Source organism: Abramis brama (assembly GCF_963993115.1).
Source record: "Abramis brama genome assembly, chromosome: 8".
In the NCBI taxonomy this organism is placed as follows: domain Eukaryota; kingdom Metazoa; phylum Chordata; class Actinopteri; order Cypriniformes; family Leuciscidae; genus Abramis; species Abramis brama.
In genome coordinates this window covers 11708822-11732051 of record NC_139970.1, presented here as the reverse complement: position 1 = coordinate 11732051, position 23230 = coordinate 11708822, and the positions used below count along the sequence as shown (strand labels likewise).

Sequence of the window (23230 nt, the reverse complement as noted above, 5' to 3'; positions counted from 1 at the left end):
TATTTACTATTGTATCATTCTTTAATAATCATAAAGTAAGATTTATAAAATACTTAATGTATTATTTTTATTTTTATTATGTATTAATGAATGTATTTTCTTCCAGAGAATACCAGAAGTCAGTGCTTGGAAAGCTAGTTGAAATTCTAGATGAGATAAAAAGAGTCGGGAGGCACTATGAGCCCCTGAATTCTGCTGTCCATGTTGCTAGAAACCTTAGAAGAGTTTGCTCAAGAAGAGGCACATCTCAAGGACCGCAACCTCTGGGAACAAAGGGTAAGATTTATACAGAAATTGGACTAAACTATGTCAATTAGACTAGACCCCCCAAGTCTCCAAAAAGTCTAAATGATCTATATTGTACAAAAATATTCTTTTCTAGTGCATCTGTTAACATGCACAGCTTTATAGAATGTGTAATTGAGGGACACACAGTGAAGGCGTATTTTCATGCCTTTGTATTAGAGGTGTACTACTGTCCCATAATATTTTGCATGGACTCAACATGTATGGATGAGTCAACATGACCAGTTCCCATTTAAGCTCAATCTGGCAACAATCAGTATATTACCAACACCATGGGTTTATTCATAATGTATTGAGTGTCTTTTCATGTGTCATGTACAGGTGTCCCAGCTCTCAATGGTGGGAGGGAGGAATGATAAAGACTGCGTCCATAAAGTGATGGACAGGTATTAAACAACTGTCACATGCTCAGAATATAGAATGTAATTATGCAGTTACATTTTTACTCATTGCCTGCTCTGTTTGCCCTCCTCTTAGCACATAGAAAATCAAAAATGCGGAAAGAGATGATTCATTAGGAATAATGCAAGCATAAAGGAATATTTGTAGAATGTAGGCGTGGACCTCACCCTATGATTTTGTGCATGTATTCTCAGGCTTTTCACCAACAGCCTAATGGCTTCTTTCAACATGAAGGGGCGCGGGGTAGCAGTGCGAAACAAGCCTTCCAGGATACCATTTTTTACTCTGTGGTAAAAGGTAACTGCATTTTTCATGTTTATATATATATATATCTAATTTAGCTTACCAATTGTATTTCTTTTGGGAAGGTATGCAAATCCATGCAATTGTTAATTGATTAAATGTAAATACAATGTGTAGTGGGAGCCTTAATGATGTTATTCATGCACCATCTAATATATTTTCTTTTGCAGCTGCAGTAATGAAGTGGAGTAAAACTGCCACAGAAGTTGAAATCAGGGCTGCTATGGCTGAGACACTTGAACATGCTCCCGGGAGAGCTGGTGTGTGAACATTTGTAGTGTCAATTTTCTGAGTTGTGTTTTGTGTTGACTCTTGGAATGTGAAATCCGTGTTTTATTGCACTATATTTTATTTAAAATGTGCTGTTTTAAGTATAATAAAGCTATTCTCTCTTTAAAGCATTTATTTCATTCATATTTTAATCTAAAATGTTATTTGGCATGTTGATGTGTTGGGACTTGAGAATTGACAATTGTCAATAGGCATCGAGTAAACGTTGAAGATTGACGTGTTTTCAATGTTGAAAAGTTGAAAAATGTTTATATTTTATTTAACATTTGTATCTCTTGAATTGAAATGTTGCATGTATATTTGTAATAAATGTGAAAGAAAATCGTAAATGGGCTTTTTCGTTTGGACTTGTTTTGGGATCCTTTATTAATTTGGATGTATTTTTTTATTATTAATATGGATTTATTATTATGCAACAATAACAAATACAAAACAGTAACAAACAATAATAGACAAAATAGATACAAATTAAATGAAAACAATATCACAGGCAGAAAAATGGCACATCTTTCACACTGTTTACATGTCTGACATTTATGTATATTGTGACATTTGTTAAACGCTATTTATGATGGTTTATTATTAATTTTGTCCATCCTTGGTCGTCAGTGATATATTGACTCACTCATCGCCATCTACTGGTGTAATGATGGAACAGAGAGGAGAAGAAATCAGGAAAGGACTCTGAAATATGAGTGTTTTTGCTGCTAAACAGACACTGAAGAGGACATAACTGGACAACACTATTACATCACATAATTAACTATTATCTTTCAGGTCATTAGTGCAGTTATTCAAGTCATGGTCCCGCAATAAAAATAAGAGTTACACAACTGGCTACTCGTGGCCATACACAGATTGGCATTGGAGGAGTTTCACTTTTATATTTTATACACTTTTTTTATATTTAGTTTTAACGAAATGTCCCTACAAAGATGACAGTATCGGAAATCCTTTTCCCTCTAGAACCATTTTTGGGTCCCCATGAGGAAAACAGCTTAAAGGCGTGGTATAATGGCCTTTTCACAAGATGTAAAATAAGTATCTGATGTCCCCAGAGTGTGTATGTGACGTTTTAGCTCAAAATACCCCACAGATATATTTATATAGCATGTTAAAGTTGTTACTTTTGAGGGTGAGCAAAACCGCGCCGTTTTTATCTGTCCCTTTAAATGCAAATGAACTCCTGTGTGTGTGTGTGTGTGTGTGTGTGTGTGTGTGTGTGTGTGTGTGTGAGAGACTTTTGACCTGAATACGCACCGCATTATGGGGACATTTGGGTTTATGAGGACAGAGGCCATGTCCTGAAGTGAAGTATATCCCGAACGTCGTCAAGGAAAATGGTTCAGGTTGTACCAATAGGACAGATCGAGAAAAACATTTGGAATATTATCGACTTCCAAAAGTTATTAAAAACCAGGGAGAGGAATGCCAGAAATTATCAGAGGAAAGGAGGCTTTTGTGGTTGGCAAAGATCTAACTTACGTGGGAAAAATCTGGACAACATCCGGATTGGTTCTGCACATTTCTTGTCAGGTATTGTGAAATGTTGATTGCAGCGGCTCATAACATTTCCTATTGTAATGATAATAATATTTTTAATAGTAAGTAATAAAAACAATTATTGCTTTTATTGTTTTTACTGTGTGCTTATTTTACTGTAAAGCACTTTTTAAAATTGCTATATAAATAAAGCTGACATTGACATAATATAATTCATATCAAGCTACTGCATGTGGCATTAATGACTTAATAAGTTATTCTTATCGTTCTTAAAATGTAGAGCTAAAATGTGCTGTATTTCTCATTATATTCCAGGTAAAAAGTCTGACCTTTACCAAAAGGATGACCCAGATTGGGTGCCATCTGTTGGACTGACAGGTCAGCACGGAGGTTCACCTCAGTCAACCAAAGAAACAGGGAACTCACGCTACAAGCGTCGCATGAACCGAACCCAGCAGAGACTGAAGGCTGAGACTGATGATGACCCCACCACAAGTGATTATGTCAGTGATCATTTTTGCTGCACAGGGGCTCAAACTGAATTGACTGGTGATGTCATTGAGGCTATGACCACTAAACTTCAAAGTCTTAGAACTGAAAACATTCAGTTGAGCTCTGATGTTGCACATGTGTCCACTTCCTATGACCAAAGTGCCTTTGTTGATAAGGATGAAAAGGTTTTATTTTTCACTGGCCTACCTACATACCAGATACTGTTAGTACTCTTCACATTCCTTAGTCCCCACCTCCCTGTGAGGAAGTCACTTGATAAGTTTAAGCAGTTGATGCTGACATTGATGCGTCTTAGGCTTAATGTTTCCACAACCTTCCTGTCATATGCATTCAACGTGTCAATAGCCACTGCTTCAAGGATAGTCACTGATGTTTATTCGCATGAAGCCACTTATCATATGGCCAGAAAGAGATCAATTGCAAAAAACCATGCCAATGCAATTCAGGAAACATGTGGCGTTATTATTGACTGTTTTGAGGTTTTTATAGAACGTCCGTCTAACCTTATAGCCAGAGCAGAAACATGGTCTTCCATAACACAATTAAATTCTTGATTGGTATTACACCCCAGGGCACAGTCTCCTACATTTCAAATGCATGGGGAGGGAGAGTAAGTGACAAATACATAACTGAAAACTGTGGACAAACTTTTTGGACAACATACTTCCTGGTGATCTAGTTCTTGCTGACCGTGGCTTTAATATTCAGGCCACTTTAGGTTGTAGAATGGCTCATGTACAAATTCCAGCCTTCACTCGTGGAAAGTCACAGTTAGCTCCTGTTGACTTAGAAACCACAAGGAAAATTGCCCACGTCAGGATTCATGTAGAGCGTGTGATTGGTTGTGTGCGCCAGAAATATACTATTTTGGGCGGAATATTGCCAATTGATTTCTTGATGTGCAAAGATAGTGATGGGTATTGTACCATAGATAAGATTGGACTTGTCTGTTGTGCTCTGGTGAACTTTTGTCCATCAGTAGTTGATTTTGACTAAAGTATATTTTTATATGGACTTTGCCAATAAAAATATAAATTAATCTATGTCTGGACTTGTCTATATAGCCTAAAATGATCTATAAATGATTGTTAATTTACAGTCATTAAGTCATTGTTTTGTTGTGGACGACAACACACAGCATATCACTATCATCAGAACACAGATTTATTAAAGGAAAAACACACTTTTATCAGAACACTTATAAACTATACACTACTATAAATTATACATTATAATATAGTGCAATACACTAACTGTAAACACAATTTTGTATGTAACTTGAGTATAACTTTTTTTTGTCAGCATAGCTTTACAAAAATCTCACCAACTTGAAATCAAATGCCAAAAATATTTAAAGAACGTCACATTTTCAAAAAAGGTGCACAATTCTAAATGAATTAAATATAATTTAACCTACATTAAAATTAAGTGTAAAACTTCACAGCAGCCAACTAAAAAAAAGTTTTATTTTTCGTTTTATTACTTTGGAGTAGGGTTGCAAAGGGGCGGAAAATTTACGGTAAATTTGGGAAGTTAAACTGGGGAATTTTGGAAATATTCCATATTAGAAACTTTCCATGGGAATTTAGGGGAACTAACTGGGAATTAATTGTAATGTAATCGATCATTGTATCATATCCAAGCATAAATGTAAACAGAAGTCATAAGAAAACATCCATGCAAAATGTTTTCAACAGATATTTTAACAGATTTTTTTGTAAGTAGTACAGAACAAGTTTTAATTATTTTATTGAACAATCACTTGTTTCATGGAATAACAAAAACAGGAATATTGGGTTAAATTAGAGCCCGACCGATATGGATTTTTGGGCGCCGATACCGATAAAAAAAAGCCAGATACCGATATATCGGCCGATATTATTTATGTGTATATTATAATACAGTAGCAATATTATTTATGTGTATTATAGTACAGTAAGTTTGGACACACTTTCCAATTGGTGTGTACAAATTTTTGATGGGTACTGTATATAGAATACACAGTATAAACAGAATAAACATATAAACGTTTTGCAATGATCACTCAAATGTGGTGATCAAACACTTGTGTGACAAAGATATGTAATGGGGGCAGGGTGAATGATAGAATGAGAATTTGAGCTGTAACCAAACTAGTTTGCATTGCATTTTATATTATATTATATTCTAAATACTGTTGCATAATTTTCACTAACGACTTTGTCTTTTAATTTAGTCACGTTATTTAAAACATAACTTGTATCAATAAATATATCAAAAGTGTCACTGACAAAACCTTATCTTCTATTTTTAATCTTAATTTCTCTAATATCTACCAGTGGAGGAAGAACTCAGATCTTTTTAGTAAAGTAAAATTAATAATATCATAATGAAAACGTTTATAATTACATATGTACAGTAGTTTTATACTATTTTAAATAAGTAGCAAGCAAAATGTACTAAACGTGAAACTAGGCTACTCTTAATGCAAAATGGCCCTATATAAAGTGTTATAATTATATAAATTATTGGAATATTGCTTGATGTTGTAACGTAGCAGAATGAGCTTTAACACTGTGTCTACTCTACACCGGACGCGGCCGTTATTTTTTGCCACTTTTGCCAGTTCTTTGTGACAGCTTTTAGGTGCTTTATTGGCAGCGCCATCCTTACATAAATCACCGCACGCTGCATTTTTTTTAAATATTAATTTATCGGCCATTATAAATGCCGATACCGATAGTTAGGAAAATGCCTAATATTGGCCGATAATATCGGCCCGCCGATATATTGGTCGGGCTCTAGGTTAAATATTACTCATCCCCCAACCCCACTCAATCAAAAATGCACCCCCATCCAAAAATCCCCACAAAGTCCCATTCAAAACATATTGCAGGAGGCAGAGAAAAACAGCCACATGAGATAGCTAGCATCTGCCTTATGTGGTAAATAAAGTTATGCTAGCTTATTTAGCATCTAACTTATCAGCTTGCTATCTACTAGATGAATACATTTGTATGTGATGTTTGCAATTTAAACATTTAATAAATATATTTCCCCATAATATCATCAAAACTTACTTCACTTTGTTTAGTCCACAGGCTCAAATGTGTGCCTTCAATAGTCTTGTGCTTTGGGCTTCTGTACATGTGATGGAGTCATGCACAGTGCCAGTAGGGGGTGTGGCCTCAATAGCCATGCAGTAAGCAGTGTGCTATGTGCATGTGATTGAGGAATGGCATGGATATTCAAGTGTATTTGAATGGCATCTGTTTGTTTTAGTCAAGATTATGCTAAAATATACTTTCTTCAACTATATCTAAGTTCCCTATGAAGAGCCAACCCTCAACTTTGAAAATTCCCAGTTTATTCCCGTTTATTCCCATAAATTCCCTTAAATTCCCATTAATTCCCATGGAAAGTTTCCATCTTTGAAAATTCCCAGAATTTTGCAACCCTACTTTGGAGGTTTCTTTCCTTTTTTTTGGCAGAGACTGGGGTATCTTTTGGCACTGTGGGCAATACCATTTTCCCTTTGGTGCAATCTTAACATTAATGCACGAGTAGTGAAACCACTTAATATGACATTTTGCATTATCACATAGAATCATCTTTCCAAACTCAACCTGGCCACAGAAACACCAGGTTTTTTCTTGGTCACTGGCACTTGCAGCAGCACAACCAGAGCCATGTGATTCAGCTGAGGCAAATATTTTACACTGTCCTTCTCCAAGTAAGATACACTCTCTAACTTGTCACTTTTCACACAGAATTATTCTCAAGGCTATAGCCTACAACACAGTCCTTGCTTCATGTCTTTTTACAACAACAACTTCTTTTTAGGTTTAATCGCGGTTGTCAAACTTTCTTTTAAGTCACTTTTAATGTTGTAATTATGTTGTATAATGTAGTTTATATTACCCTTGGCCCTACAGTATGTGTGTTTTGTTTGTCTGTTTAGTTTACTTTTGTCACTTTTAATGTTGTTGTTTACTAGTTGTTGTCAGCAACGGTTGTGGTAAAGCACACGGAGATGAAGATTCAGGCAAACAGCCTTTAATAAACTCCAAAGACAAATCCAAGAACAGGTAATCAAAGTAAACACAACCTTAACACAAATGAGATCGGACAAATGACAATTGGAAAGACTGTCTGCAACTAAAATACAAGGCAAATGAGGGTAATAATGACAAACACCTGTGATCATTAAATTAATCTCCATGACAACTTATAAGTGGCGGGAAAACTGGTCAAAGGAAATCGGGAAACGAATGAAAACGAACTAAAAGTTAATGAAAATGGAACTAAGACAAAAATAACTGAATGTCTGAAATTTGTATACATTTGTACTTTTGTTGATGAACCTAAAAATAATAATAATAATAAATTCTTGTAAACGTGGAAAAAAAACCCACACAACTTTCATACATTCTAATTGACAGATTGTTGTTGTTAATGTTATTTCAACAAACAATTTGCTTCGTACACTTCGTACACTATAATTCAACTGAACTGGGCAAATGCATGTCGAGAGTTTACACAACACCTTTTTCAACAAAAAACGTATAACCAGAGAATGTCTAATAAGGCGAGAAGTTTCACTCTCAGTACATTTCCGGCTTCTGAACTGTTGCAGTTCCACTCTGATTCCATATGAGGGCGCTCACAGGACGAGTGCAGAATGAATGGAGGTCTATGGCGCTATACACATCAAAATCCACTTTTCTCAGGATATAATTTTTTGTCTAGTAATTTGAATGTTGTATTCGAAAGGAGATGCAAAGAAATTACACATTGCTGCTGGGTGTTAGATTTTTTAGAGTCACTTATTTGCTTTAAAAAGTCTTTTAAAGTGTCAATGACGTCATACACATCGTACGACCAGAGACACTGCTTTACAGCAATCCTTCAGTCACTTTGGTGCTTTCGCGCTCTGCACTTTCTTTTCACTCGAGGCATCGACAACACAGCTGACACAGGTAAACACACGTGCTAGAAGAGTTTTTGTTTTGTTTGTTTCTGGTCCCGCTTCAGATGCCACGATGCCATCAAGCGGTATCTCTGTTCGTAATCAGTCCTTCACTGACCAATCAGCGTTCATTAGCAGAATGCTAGCGTGTTATGGGCAACAACAACTCTGTCGTATTCTCTAGTTTATTGCGTGAGTAAAAAAGCACACACCTCCCGTGACCTCTTCCAAGATTCACATTTATTGAACTCCCCCACAATGCCCCCTCCTGGGCAGAAACAGTACTCAGGATCTAAACCATGTAACATTATGTTATGTAGTACACGTTAGTTCCACTACATAGATTATCCCACATCTCCCCTTTTAACAGAAGCAATAATTTAAAAAAAACAATGACATATTTTCCTTAGTACACATCGCTTAGAGAACAACTCAATGAAGAGCAATAAACAATATCTTTTGTACAGATAAACATTACCTGAAAACTGTTCATTCCAGGCTACGAAAAGTTATGAAAACACATTATCAACAGATACACATGTATATATTTTTTTCAACATACATCAGCAACATTTCTCCTTTCTTTTTTTTTCTTTTTTTTTAGCCACTGAAGGGGAGTAGTAAACTGCTTGACTACTGTAAGAACAGTCCCCTGAGGCTACAGTGGAGTGACTATAAATCCAGTCTTTACGACTGGCCTCCCAGATCTGGTTCTGGTTACTGCTCCTGTTGGACTGACAGAATATGTTTGGGGTGCCAGTGCATTTTGTGTCTCTGTACTGTTCTCGGACAACTGGGAACCAGCATGGGTGTCACACCCACCCTCCTTTACATCCATAGGAGAGAGGAAATGACGGTTCCTACGAACAGTTCCATGAGGCACATCCACTCGGTAAGAACGGGGTGTTGGATGTTTCTCCACCACAGTTCCAGTCACCTTTTGATCTGTGACCCACACCTTATCGCCAGGTGAAAGCTTATTCAGGTCATGCACTCTATGCCGTTTGTTGAAATATCTCATATCTGTACTTCTTTTCTCTCTCTCTCGAACACTTATAGCGGTGCCATCAGGTAACAAAGGGTCCAGCAGTCTCGGGAGGGTTGGCACCGTAGTACGAAGACGGCGTCCCATGAGCAACTGGGCTGGGCTGTACCCATTGTGAAGTGGAGTTGACCTATATGACAGTAAGGCAAGGTAGGGGTCTTGCTCTTTTTTGAGGAGGTTTTTTACGGTCTGTACAGCCTGCTCAGCTTCTCCGTTGCTGCGTGGATGCTTCGGGCTACTGGTGACATGTCTGAATCCATAAGCACCTGCGAACTCTGAGAAAGTGCTGGATGAGAACTGTGGCCCGTTATCACTCACTAATGTCTCCGGGATGCCGTGGCGTGCAAAGATAGACTTTAGGTGCGTAGAGACATCTGCAGAACTGGTGAGTGAAAGATTTGCCAACTCAACATAACGTGAATAGTAATCCACAACTAAAAGATACGTTTTCCCTTTCAGGACAAACAGATCTGTCCCTAGCTTTTGCCAGGGCCTCTCAGGAAGATCCAATGGGATCAACGGTTCAGTGTGATTAGTGCGCTCTTTAATGCAAGCATGGCATTTCAGAACCAGCTCGTTCAACTGCTGGCTAAGTCCCGGCCACCACACACTTTGCCGTGCACGTGCTCTGCATTTAACTACGCCTTGATGCCCTTCGTGGAGCCTGTCGAGAACATCATTCCGCAATGCAGAGGGAATGATGAGTCTTGTACCTTTCAGAAGAAGACCGTCATGAACAGATAGGTAAGCTCGCTCAGACCAGTAAAGCTTCTCAGTCCCTGTACAACAACCTGACTCAGGCCATCCATCCTGACACATTTTCATGACATTTGAGCAAACACTGTCTGATTTGAGGTGCTCTCTCAGGTTGTCCAGGAAAGATTGACTTGCTGGGAGATGCTCCACAATGCTGTCCACGTAAATGTTAGTGCTCTCCATAAACTCATCATCCACGATTTCTTTATGAGCAGGTAGCGGAGCATGTGACAGAGTGTCAGCAGTCCATAAGCTCTTTCCAGGAACATGAGAAATCTTGTATGAATAGCGCATCAGTCTCATACGGAAACGCTGGATGCGGGGAGGAAGGGCATCCAAATCCTGGCCACCAAGGAGACTCAACAGTGGTTTATGATCGGTTTCCATATCAAAATGCTGACCAATCAAAAAGTCACGAAATCTCTCACATGCCCAGGTCAGCCCAAGGGCCTCCTTTTCTACTTGCGCGTATCTTTGCTCAATAGGAGTAAGAGACCGTGACGCGTAGGCAACAGGTCTCCAATCGACACCTTCTTTTTGCAGCAGGACTGCTCCCAGTCCATACGATGATGCGTCTGCAGATACTTTGAGTTGCTTGTTTGCATCGTACAAGGCCAGCACTGGAGCAGATGACAAGTCTTCTTTCAAGTTCTTAAAAGCTTTAACTTGTTCTTCCCCCCAGAACCAACAATTTTTCTTGGACAGGAGATCTCTGAGTGATTCATCTTTTTCCGCCAGATGGGGAATTAATTTTCCCAGCTGGTTGACCATACCAAGAAAACTCCTTAGCTCACTGACGTTTGTTGGCTCTGGCATCTCCTGGACTGCTGCGGTCTTGGCTGGGTCTGGTTGCACTCCTCTGTCTGAGATAATGTGGCCAAGAAACTTGACTACACGCTGCGACAAGGCACATTTGTCTAAGTTAAGGGTGACGCCAGCATTTTCCATCTTTTGGAGCACTGCGTGAAGGCGCACATCATGATCCTCTTGAGAACGCCCCCACACCAGCACATCGTCCATGTGACAGACCACACCGTCCAGGCCCCCAATGACTTCAGTTACCATACGATTTTGGAAGTGCTCAGGTGCAGATGCGATACCGAAGGGCAAACGATTGAAGAAATACCGCCCAAATGGTGTGATGAAGGTCGTCAGCTTGGCAGACTGCTTTGCTAGAGGTATTTGCCAAAATCCCATGTTTGCATCTAACTTGCTAAAAACACAAGCTCCCGCTAACAACCCAAGAGTCTGTTCAACTGAAGGAAGTATGAATTTCTCCCTTCGCACTGATTCGTTGAGCTTTGTTAAGTCAACACAAATGCGTCGATCACCATTTTTTTAGGCACCACGACAATGCCTGCACACCACTCTGTGGGTTCTTCCACCCTGCTTATGACCCCCATCCGCTCCATGCGTTGTAGTAGCATTTTTTACTTTTGGCATGAGTGGAAGAGCGATGCGTCGTGGAGTTTTGAGGGAAAATGGCACTGCTCCTGGGCTCAGTTCAATGGTGTAAGGCCTCTGTAACAGTCCTAGCCCACTGCACAGCTTTGGATATCGTTCCTGTAGTGTGTGAATGCTTACGCCATCGACACGTGTGACAAGACCCAGTTTGGTGATGGCGGGTCTACCCAGCAGTGGTGAATGAAGACTCTTAACAACATACACATCCTCCAATATGTGCTTGTCTCCTTTCAGAAGCAGCATGTTTGAAACTCCAATCACGCTAAGTGGTGAACATCCAGGTCCAAGTAAAGGCTTGGTCACTCTCTGGAGTGCTGGTTTGTTGCCTTCTTTAAATATCTTGTGGAACACATGGTCTGGCATAACAGTGACATCAGCGCCTGTGTCGATTTTGAACTGTACTCTTTTATTTTAATATTGATCAGCCAGGGGTAACATTATGTTATGTAGTACACGTTAGTTCCACTACATAGATTATCCCACAAACTCAACCTGTAAGAAATCGAAAGGACATAAGTACTCGTTCATTCAACTTTCGACCTATAACCCATGCTGAACTTGCAAAACCTACAATCAAATCTGAGATTTCTCAACGGCAATCGGGTGAAAGAGCCAAATTTAGCCGTCTAGCCCCATAGACTCCCATTCATTTTGCACTCATGGGCGATCGCCCCCAGTGGAACTCTGGTGGAACTACAACCAAAATTCGGTACAATAAGACTTAATAGGGAGTGGGCAGGCTCTCCGTAGACGGACTCTGGTATAACTTTTTATGCGTTTTGGCCGTTCATTTACACGACAACCATCGTTTTGGGGGCCTGAAAACACAAACTTTTGAAAATGGGTTTCAAAATGCAACTTTTGAAACCGATACCATAATTGTCTCTGTGTAAACGACAAAAACTTGAATTTGTGAAAACAGTGACGTTTGCTTACATGTTCAGTCTGTCGGCGCTAGTGTTTCTTTACAAAGTGACATCGCCAACTACTGGCCTGACAGAAGAATACCTACAGCGTTTTCAGACGTTTTCAAGGATCTGTGTGAACAAGGATCGTTTTGACAACGTTGTAGCCTGTATGCAAAAAATGTGCAAAGAAAAAACGTATTAAACGTTTTAGTACATCATTGTCGTGTAAACTTAACCTTAGACATCATTATGCTACATTATGTTGCCCCACGCATCGCAAAATGCACGTCTCGAATGAATGAATGGGGTTTTATAGCATATTTACTTTAGCTGATTAATTAATAATTCAGGGGCAGCCAAAATTACAATGTGAAATCATTAATATTTATTTAGGCTACAAGTAAATCTTCTAATTAAGAAGCTATTTCCATACTGTATTGAACTGAACTGTACATATGCATCTTAGGGGGCATTTACACGACACCTTTTTCAACATATTACTTCTGGGTATAAATGTATACCCAAAATACACACACACACACACACACACACACACACGCACGTAATTATTTGAAAACATTTATTCAGCATTTACGTCTACATACATCACAGAGACGTCTATTTGATGTGCGTGTTTACATTTGGAAGAAAAAATTTGTAATGTTTGTTTGCTCATCTGCAATACGTCTATAGGACGTTTCCTGACAGATATCAAAACTTCAAAACTTTTAGAATGTCTTTAAGATGTTTATGATTTAGAATGTATGTAAAACTGACATTTAAAGACGTCTATCACATGTTAGTAAACAGCAGATGCCAACTTAATGAGTTAAGTGATCTATAACAGACATGATACATCTTGCAGACGTACGTGTGCTATCTAATCAGGGAACGCCGCAGACAGTCACGTGATTCAGCGACTTCCACAACGCGGAAGTAAACAGAGTGGACGCTCTATGCGTTAATGAAACATCTATGTCAGTGCAGCATTAACGCGAGTCAACGTGTTTACAGCAACCTGGCAAAACAAATAGACAATCAAGAAAACAGGTCAGAGACTACGGCTTTTTTTCAGGGTGTGTTGTCCTCGGAGCTCAGCCGGTGTTGTTTAGCGTGTGTCTTGCGGTCAGAGGCCCAGTGTGCGCAGATGCTCCTGCATATCAGATGAGCTCACACACACACACACACACACACGCTGCTGGAGTGCTTATCTGTCTTCACACACGTCAAGCATTACTCCGGGATTACCTGCATGTGTAGGGCCATCATATAATGTGTGCAATGCCATTACCGGGCAATACAGGACTGCATTTTCTACAGACTGGAACTGCATTTTCCAGACAGCCCTGGACAAACCCGGATCACTGGTTCTGAATGAGTGAACTGACGATGCATGTGCGAACATGACTGACATTCAACTTTACACCACGAGAAACAAGTACACAGTCTTCTGCTGACTATATTTTGGACAAAAAAATATGAGCTCAGAAAACCAACAGGACACATTTATCTAGATTTTCTGAAGAGCTAAACAGCAAAAGACGTCAACATGAGAATCTTCAGGACCTTGATGAAGGCTGCGTCTATTTCCAAGCAAATCGACTTTTACTCCAGATTCTCGCCTTCTCCTCTCTCTATGAAACAGTTCATAGATTTTGGTAAGTCTGGAATCAAATGGATACAATTTAATATTTGAAAAGAACAGTAAAGTATCTAACATGATCTAATCCTACAGTGGAGTAGAATCGAGAGACAACAAAAACAAAAGTTTGAATATTTAAACTCTAATCCCTGTTCTATTTTTGTAATTTTAAGTAGATTAGAATGGAATGATAGGTGGGAAAAGTATCATGTGATGATGGTATTTGATATACATAACAGTAATTTTACATATACTATGGTATTGTTAGATTACCATATCTATATAGCTTTATATCATGGTGTTTACATTGCATTAGGCAGGGGTTTTCTGGGCCCCTGGTTCAGTTTATTGGACCCCCAAGCGCCCGTAACTCTGGGAATCCTGTACTCAGCCCCACCTTTATCAATTAAATGGTGAAATCACCAAATGATGATTATGTTCTAATATATAGTTTTCTGTCTTTCTGTACACATTTTTCTCTTCAGGTTCAGAGAACGCGTGTGAGAAAACGTCATTCACGTTTCTAAGGCAGGAGCTGCCTGTCAGGCTGGCAAATATTTTGAAGGAAATCGATTTATTGCCTGATAACCTACTGAGAACTCCTTCAGTGCACCTGGTGCAGAGCTGGTCAGTGGGAATACATGCGTGTAGTGCTATTATTGGGATATGTTTGCATATCTGAGCTACATTTTTTTGGTTGTGTTGCATCTCTGCAGGTACATGCAAAGTTTCCAGGATATACTTGAGTTCAAGGACAGGAATATGGATGATCAAACGGTCACACAAGAGTAAGAGATACATCAAATACCCTGCAGTAGAGGTCTTCTCTGGTCCTAAGATCTGGACCTGACCCCAATCATTTCACACCCAAACCCGATGTGCATAATGGAATTTAAAATGAGACAAAAGTTATGACAGAGTCCGCTCCCGACTCAAAAATATATTTCCAAAAATAAAGATGAGTGGTGACTTTTTCAACCGGGTATAACCAAATTCAGACATGACCAATTAGAAACACACGGTAGGTTAGGGGTGGGCCATATGACCAAAATCTTATCAGTAATTTTATTTGTAAGGAAATTTATATTTATGTTAATATTAAGAAGCACTCATTGTTAAATGAGTGTTTAGTTGGAGCTGCTGCATGCACCAATGTCAAGAAGGGATTGGTTATTTACATAGAAGCACGAATTTACAGAGAAGTGGGGATAACAATGTTATAGAATTATTGATGCGTTTTTGTGTTAAGTAGTAAAGTATTGCTAAATGCTCAAAATGAAAAACAAAAGGTTGGCATATTTTGAAGTCCCCCAGTGGTGAAAATCAAGTTTTTAATGTTGTTTATATGTCTATATGGTGTTTTTAATATGCTTTAAGACAAACCATGTGTAAATTCATAAGTCGACACCATTGCTGAGTATTTTCTCCTTAAAACTGCAGTGAACCAAAGACAGTCTCAAAAACACGCTTTGAAATCGCTGGTGTTTCTGACATCACAAACTACCTTGTAACCAATCAGATCAACGTGTGATCGTCAACGAGTGGATCTCTGAGCTGAGTGAGTGAGTGGAGGCGGGGCTCATTTGCATATTCATAGAACCGCGTATACTAAATGAGGCAAGGGTGTCGAGTTACAGTCAAGCATGAAGAAAAAACAACACTTACTAAGTCATTTTGGTGATCAAAGATGAGTTTTAAGGGATAAAATGGTTGACTACAGGGGGACTTTAAAGAATTTGTCAGTAAAAGCACATTTATATTAGATTATAAACATTATTTATTCCCAAAGGGGGAAATTCACACAATACATTTATTTAAAATGAATTTTTTATACAAAAGTTTTGGTCCCACCCGAACCCTCCCAGGTTCAAGTGGACCTGTGAAGACCTCTACCTTCCTGCTTACAAATACACACACTTTTACACACATAAACACACGCCTCTGTTGTTTTAGCTTCACAGATGCTGTGATTAAGATCAGAAACCGCCACAATGATGTAGTTCCCACCATGGCTCAAGGAGTGGTGGAGTACAAGGAGACCTACGGCACCGACCCAATCACCAGCCAGAACATGCAGTACTTCCTGGACCGCTTCTACATGAGCAGGATTTCAATCAGAATGCTCCTGAACCAGCACAGTGAGACACACACACACTATTCTAGTGCTGTAGTTTATAATAGGGCCCATTATGGACAGCAGAAATGTAAAGTCAGTTGAATGGGATCCTGGAATGTTCACTCGTAGTGTAGTTTGGATTAGCAACCGGCATGTTTACGAGTTTCACAGCCATCAATGCCCCACATTTCTGAATCTCATTCATTGATCGCCACCCTTTTATGTCAATATGTCAATAACATGATGATGTCTGTGTGTTTTCAGCTCTTCTGTTTGGGGGAAAGGTGCGTGTCAATCCTGCTCATCCCAAACAGATCGGCAGCATTGACCCAAACTGTCTCGTCACTGATGTGGTCAAAGGTGACCGGGGTTTTTCTTTCATATAAACAATTTGCAATAGTTCAAATATTTTATTTGTGGGGTAATGACTCAAATAAGCATGAATTAAATTGAGTACAGCAAATGCTACCGTGATGGATGAATACTTAAATGTAGGAATACAATTTAGATAATATCATTTTTATACAGCAACTAATAAAAATCTCATGAGAAACATCACTGAGAATTGAAATTTGCCTAATTGTTATGAAAATAATATCAATGCAAAAAAAAAAAGTCCTAAATTAGACAAGATACCATGGCATAACATGATATATATATATATATATATATATATATATATATATATATATACATATATATATATATATATATATATATATATATATATATATATATATATATATATATATATACATATATATACATTGTAGACTTGAGGTGAAATTTGATCAAAATGTCTTACCACCCAAAGCATTGCATTGACAAGCACCACCCATATTTATTCAGTATATGTACAAATCTACTTTCCTAATCAACATTCAAACATTTTCCATTTTTCTTTTTTAGATGCGTATGAAAATGCCCAAAACCTGTGTGACCGGTATTACATGAGCTCACCTGAGGTCGTACTGGAAGAATTTAATGGTAACTTTCTGCTGCACACACATTCTTTAACTTGAAGTCATGTGACTGCATTCATGATCGGTAAATCCACTGCTGTTTCTCGCGTGTTTCCTCTGCAGTTAAAGGACCGGATAAACCCATTGTTGTGGTGTATGTGCCGTCTCATCTGTACCACATGGTGTTTGAGCTCTGTAAGGTGCTGTACATCGTTTTACACCTCTGAAGTGTTGATGTATACAATCATCTGTAGTTCTGAGTGAAGTGTTAGAATTGAGTTGTGCGGCGCTACTGTATGCCTGGTTTCCTGTGGTGTGGATGGCTTTGCTCTTTAGATGTGCAGCAGTGCTGAGCTATAAATATGTTGTGTGACTCCTGCAGAATGCCATGCGCGCTACCATGGAACTTTATGAAGATGCCATGGAATATCCTCCGGTGCACATCCAGATCGTCCTCGGACACGAAGACTTGACCGTCAAGGTACGGACAGACTGGCTGTGCTCAGATCTGTGGTAACGCCTCACCTCGACTTATTAAATCAGGGTTCACCAATCTCGGTCCTGGAGGGCCGCTGTCCTGCAGAGTTTAGCTCCAACCAGCTCCAACACACCTGTTTGAAAGTTTCTAGTATGCCTAGTGAGACCTTGATTAGCTGGTTCAGGTGTGTTTAATTGGGGTTGGAGCTAAACTCTGCAGGACAGCGGCCCTCCAGGACCGAGATTGGTGAACCCTGGTCTAGAGGCTTTGAAGCGTCACTGAAACTGACATTTGGTTCCATTGAAGTCACTATATGGAGAAAAATCCTGGAATATTTTCCTCAAAAACCTTCATTTCTTTTCGACTGAAGAAAGAAAGACATGAACATCTTGGATGACGTGGGGGAGAGTAAATTATCAGGATATTTTAATTCTGAAGTGAACCAATCCTTTAATTAAAGCTGAACAGCCAGTTAGAGTCAAGGAAATTACCAGATTCCTCACATATTCATCCAAACATTACCATCCAAAATTTGGTGTCAGTAATTTTTTTTTTGTACTTTTAATTTGGCAAGTATGCATTAAATTGTTCAAAAGTGACAAAATTATTTTTAAAATGTTACAATAGATTTTTATTTTAAATAAATGCTGTTCTTTTCTGTGCATCAAAATATAAAGCAGGCATTGATTTTCAACATTGATAATAATCAGAAGTGTTTCTTGAGCAGCAAATTATCATATTAGAATGATTTCTGAAGGATCATGTGACACTGAAGACTGGAGTAATGATGCTGAATATTACGTTTTACAATTAGGACTGTCGAATTAATGCGTTCATATAATTAATTCGTTAAAACGATTAGCCCATTTAACTCACCAGTTCAATTATACAACAGTACAATAAACAAGAAGTTAATATTGTGTTATATTTTAGACATAATATTATCTGTTTTTGTTCAGTTTTACTAACGAGTTTTGCCAGAACTGTTGTGCGTCTTCCGAACAACACACAGCAGTGTTTCATCACTGAATGAATCCATGTTTTCAACTAATAGTGTGAACAAATGATTCAGTGGCCATTCAAAAGAGCCATTTACTTCATTCATGAATGAATCAGCTGAATGAATGAATGACATTTACCGCCACCTACTGGCAGTTTTAGTTTCTTATTTAGAGTCTCATTTCATTAAAAACAACAACAAAAAAACACATTTCCATATTAAGAAAAACATACTAAAGGGATAGTTCACCCATAATTCTGTCATCATTTATGATTCATAAATATTATACTGGCTATTAAACAGTAAAAACAGTTTAATGTGATTCATGATCACAGACTCTCATCTTGCTCTGTCATAGGTCAGTGATCGTGGAGGCGGAGTTCCACTGAGGAAGATTGACAGGTTGTTCACGTACACCTACTCCACTGCTCCTCGTCCTCAGATGGACACGGCTCGAGCCACTCCTCTGGTCAGTACGAGACACCACTGAAATATGAACATATAACCCAGTCCACAATCTTTCAGGTTCATTTTTAATGGTTAGAAAGTAATGGATGTAGGACGTTCGAGCCTGCATTTCTTGATCTCGTTCCCCCTCTCTTGCCTTCATTATTTCCTGCCCTGTCTCAACTTTTCGATCAATAAAAATGGCAAATGCATTGTTTTGAATGACATATTTCCTGTACAGTCTTAAATGAGACGTTGAAGCACCCACTATATGTTTATTAAGAGTAAAAGTTTGCTGTGTTGATGGCATGTGTTGTGTCGTGGTCTCAGGCTGGCTTTGGTTACGGGCTGCCCCTCTCCAAACTTTACGCCAGATATTTCCAGGGTGACCTGAAGCTCTACTCTATGGAGGGATACGGCACAGATGCCGTCATTTACATTAGAGTGAGTGACTCTTAAAAACTGTATTTCATCCACTCAAAATTAGATACTTATTTAAATTATTATTATTATTATTATTATTATTATTACAGAAAATGAATTCTATTTTAAGTCCATTCAGATGCTTTGCATTTCTTGTTAATTATGAAATATGATTTTTTTTTACTGTAATGCAAAAAAACAATTCTCATCACAGTAATATGGGGGAAAAACAAAAACATAGTTTTACAGTAATGAGAATTTAATGTGAAAAATATCTTGACATTACACTGAGAATTTGAAAAAATGGGAAGCCTCTAACGATACGTTTAATTGTCACAATCTAAAACAGTTCTAAAATAGATTTTTTTTTTTTTAAATAGAAATAAATATTGCATTTATTATAAAACACAGTAATTATAAAATGATTATTATTTAGATTATAAACATATATATTCACTACCATTCAAAAGTTTTGGGTTGGTAAGATTTACGTTTATTTTTTATTTTTTTAAAGAAATTAATGTTTTATTCAGCAAGGATGCATTAAATTGATTAAAACTGACCGTAAAGACATTTACTGACATATTGTTACAAAAATATTTCTATTCATCAAAGAATACTGAAAAAATATTAAGCAGCTGCAGTACTACAATTTTTTAACACTGATTGATTTCTGAAGAATCATGTGACACTGAAGAATGGAATAATATATATAGAAATAAAAAATAGAAAAGAGTTCTTTTAAATATTAACATTTGACAATATTGCTGTTTTTACTGTGTTTGATCAAATAAATGCAGCCTTGGTGAACATAAGTGACTTCTTTCAGAAAAAAAAAAAATCTAACCAACCCCAAACATTTTAATGGATCACGTATGATAAAAATAATACATATTATTATTATTATTATTATTAAAATAATTACAATTTTAGAACTGGACATGTTTTTGTTAGGTTCACCCACACGACTAGCTTTTTTTTCTGAAATAAGAGTGGCTGATTTATTTTCTTTTTCACTCCTGATTGAATTCCATTCATAATAACGTGTTGTTTTGATTCCTGAAGGCTTTGTCCACCGAGTCCATCGAGAGGCTTCCCGTTTACAACAAATCCGCCTGGAAACATTACAAAACCATCCACGAGGCCGACGACTGGTGTGTTCCCAGCAAAGAACCCAAAGACATGACCACCTTCCGCAGCGCCTAGACTCGTCCAGCGGATCTTCCCTTCATCTGTCTGCTAGTGTTGAAGAATCACAATAATACCAGTGTTAGAAGTTAGCACAGGTGTTGCTAGTGCCATCACATCCCAGATAGACGATAATGCAGTTGCTGTTCTGGTGTACGTTGAGTGTGTATTACCTTTGAGTGAGATTCAGTGTGTTTTCTTGCTTCTATATTTGAATGTGTAAGTCAGTATTTATTATCCATCATCATGAGATGGACTGTAATGTTGATCATTATTTAAAATGTTGGCACCAGCATAACAGGGACTTCACATTCCACACACAGTCCCACGTGTTACGTTGTTTTCAGAGACGATGAAAAGATCGAAAGGTCTAAAGAAAGATGCGTTTTTTTTTTTATATATATAAACTGAGTGTAGCGTGAATAATTAAAAGTAAGTGCTTCTCACCACCAGAAAATGTTCAGCTTCAGCAAAGTAACAATTCAGGCACTTAAGTGACAAAACGCATGTTTGTGTGAATTGTGTGCTTCTCTTGATGGGTTTAAACAAGTGTTAAGCTGTTTGAAACTCACTCTGTTCAATAAAGGACTGAGTTTAATTCCAGTGGCCTCTACTGGAGATGGACTGGAACTGCAGCCTCATTTCAAATGGATTATACGCTTTAAAATGTCTGTCATTGCGCTTCCCTGCACATGCTTTTCTCATAATATCGAACTTTTTTAGCCACTTTTGCAATAACTTAGTCAACTATTGATTTGAGGATTTTTAGTGGCTGTGAAGTCAGTTTTTCTTACAGAGTAACTAAAAATGAATCATACCACATTGTCAGAATGCATTTTTCTTTTTCAGTATTTTAAAGGTTTATGTTTTTATTCTTATTTAATATTATTATTTGACATGTTTTTATGAGACTCGTCTCGTGTTCAGAGCACATTGCATTAGCATGCACTTTTTGGGCCACTGCATCTGAATCTTTTTTTTTTTTTTTTTTTTAAGTTGCCAGCCAGCACCAGCATTTTTGATAATTTTCTTAAGTTTCATGGCCCCCAGAATATTTTGTGCATATAATATAACAAAAGAAAGAACTGAGCCTCTGCTTTTTTCTTTTTTTTTATCAACTCTTGAATGTGGGTAAGTTTTATAAAAAAGCAACATTATGAACAAAAAGCTGAGAAAATCATGGTTTTGCCTAAAACTATGTTTTTTTTTTCTTACTATGGAAGTCAATGGGGTCCATCAACGGTTTGGTAACAGACATTCTTCAAAATATCTTGTTCAGCAGAAGAAAGAAATTCATAAAGGGTTGAAACAACTTGAGGGTGAGTAAATGATGACAGAATTTTCATTTTTAAGTGAACTATCCCTTTAAAGGCAGGGTAGGAGAATTGTTCCAGAAACATTTTTTGTTATGCTGGTTGAAAGTCTCTTCACATCCTGATAGCAATCGCATATATATATATCGTCTATGTAAGGCGTAGGACCCTAAAATGTTCGTCCAATCATTGCATTGGGTCCGAATTTCCATACTTGTTCTCGCAGACATCACACGTCATCAGAGCGTCTCATGCTATGCAGAGTTAGACAGACGTCAGTCACCGAGAGCCACAAACGAAACCACAGCCGTCTTTTACAGTTCCTCCTGAACCAAAACAACTTGTTTATCATTGTGTCAGTGTTTTATTCGCTGATTTTAGCTACCTTCCTTGCACGAAGAACAACAGTGACGAAACGCGCTCTGTAGAGCAGACCACTGAAACCGACTCAAAATGATGTAGTATACATACCAGACCAGAATGTGGCGCTGTAATTCTGCCACAGACATACACTAAAAACGGAGAAGAAGACTTAAAGCATGCGCATAAACCTTGCGCGCTGTATACAACAATAATATTAGGCACAGTAGCTTCTTTTTTTCTTTTTTTATCAAGAACTTTATTGAACAATATGAACTACCATAAATGGCCTGGTGCAAAATATGAGTCACGATATTCGATAGTTAGCGGACGCATAAAGCTTGCCACAAAGAACCGGCAAAAGTAATCATTATGAATGTGTCAAATATAGCAAGGAGACATTTTAATTGTTTATTAATAAACTAAAGTTTTCTTTGTCAGTCTCGGCTAAAGATGTTGACGATGCTGACTCGCCACCTTCGCAGTATTGTGAACGTGCCTATAGAGAGAAATGCACATTTCATACGGATTACATAAGAGAGTTGCCTGTTTCTTTTTGTTTTTAATTGTTTTGTTTAAAAATGCACATTTCAAGCTTTCTATAGATATATTTCTGAGTTTTGGTTCATTTATGAGACGAGCTCCAGTTCACGAACAATGCAAGTTATATCGCGCCGGTGCCTCCATGTCCTGATTAAATTGTCTGCTATATTTGCTTCTATTTATTAAATCCAGGCAATTGGTTGATGAAACATTGATTAAAATTAAGATACAATTTATACAAAACGAAATTCACTTTAAGGTTTTATACAAAACAAAACTTAATGTGGTCAAAATTATGTCTCCCGATATATTTTGCGCA

The 23230-nt window shown here is 37.9% G+C and overlaps 1 protein-coding gene and 1 long non-coding RNA gene across 2 annotated transcripts; both read left to right on the top strand.

The window, feature by feature from the left end:
- The first annotated feature begins 192 nt into the window (after nucleotides 1–192).
- LOC311088648 lies at nucleotides 193–1376 on the top strand. Its single transcript, XR_014607543.1, has 4 exons — nucleotides 193–276; nucleotides 628–692; nucleotides 903–1005; nucleotides 1182–1376. It is a non-coding gene; the product is annotated as an uncharacterized lncRNA (long non-coding RNA).
- Nucleotides 1377–13321: 11945 nt separating this feature from the next.
- On the top strand, nucleotides 13322–21325 carry pdk1 (pyruvate dehydrogenase kinase, isozyme 1). Its single transcript, XM_084122772.1, has 11 exons — nucleotides 13322–14097; nucleotides 14567–14708; nucleotides 14798–14869; nucleotides 16035–16219; nucleotides 16462–16557; nucleotides 17107–17184; nucleotides 17283–17359; nucleotides 17542–17640; nucleotides 18996–19106; nucleotides 19415–19528; nucleotides 20573–21325. The coding sequence occupies exons 1-11, from the start codon at nucleotides 13989–13991 to the stop codon at nucleotides 20711–20713; spliced, it is 1224 nt and encodes a 407-aa protein (XP_083978898.1). The 5' UTR covers nucleotides 13322–13988; the 3' UTR covers nucleotides 20714–21325.
- The last annotated feature ends 1905 nt before the right edge of the window (nucleotides 21326–23230 follow it).

Coding starts and splice junctions, on each gene's coding strand:
- pdk1 (XM_084122772.1), top strand. CDS start 13,989: ATGAGAATCTTCAGGACCTTGATGAAGGCTGCGTCTATTTCCAAGCAA. Junction 14,709..14,797: donor GTGCACCTGGTGCAGAGCTG/GTCAGTGGGAAT, acceptor GCATCTCTGCAG/GTACATGCAAAGTTTCCAGG. Junction 16,558..17,106: donor CGTCACTGATGTGGTCAAAG/GTGACCGGGGTT, acceptor TTTCTTTTTTAG/ATGCGTATGAAAATGCCCAA.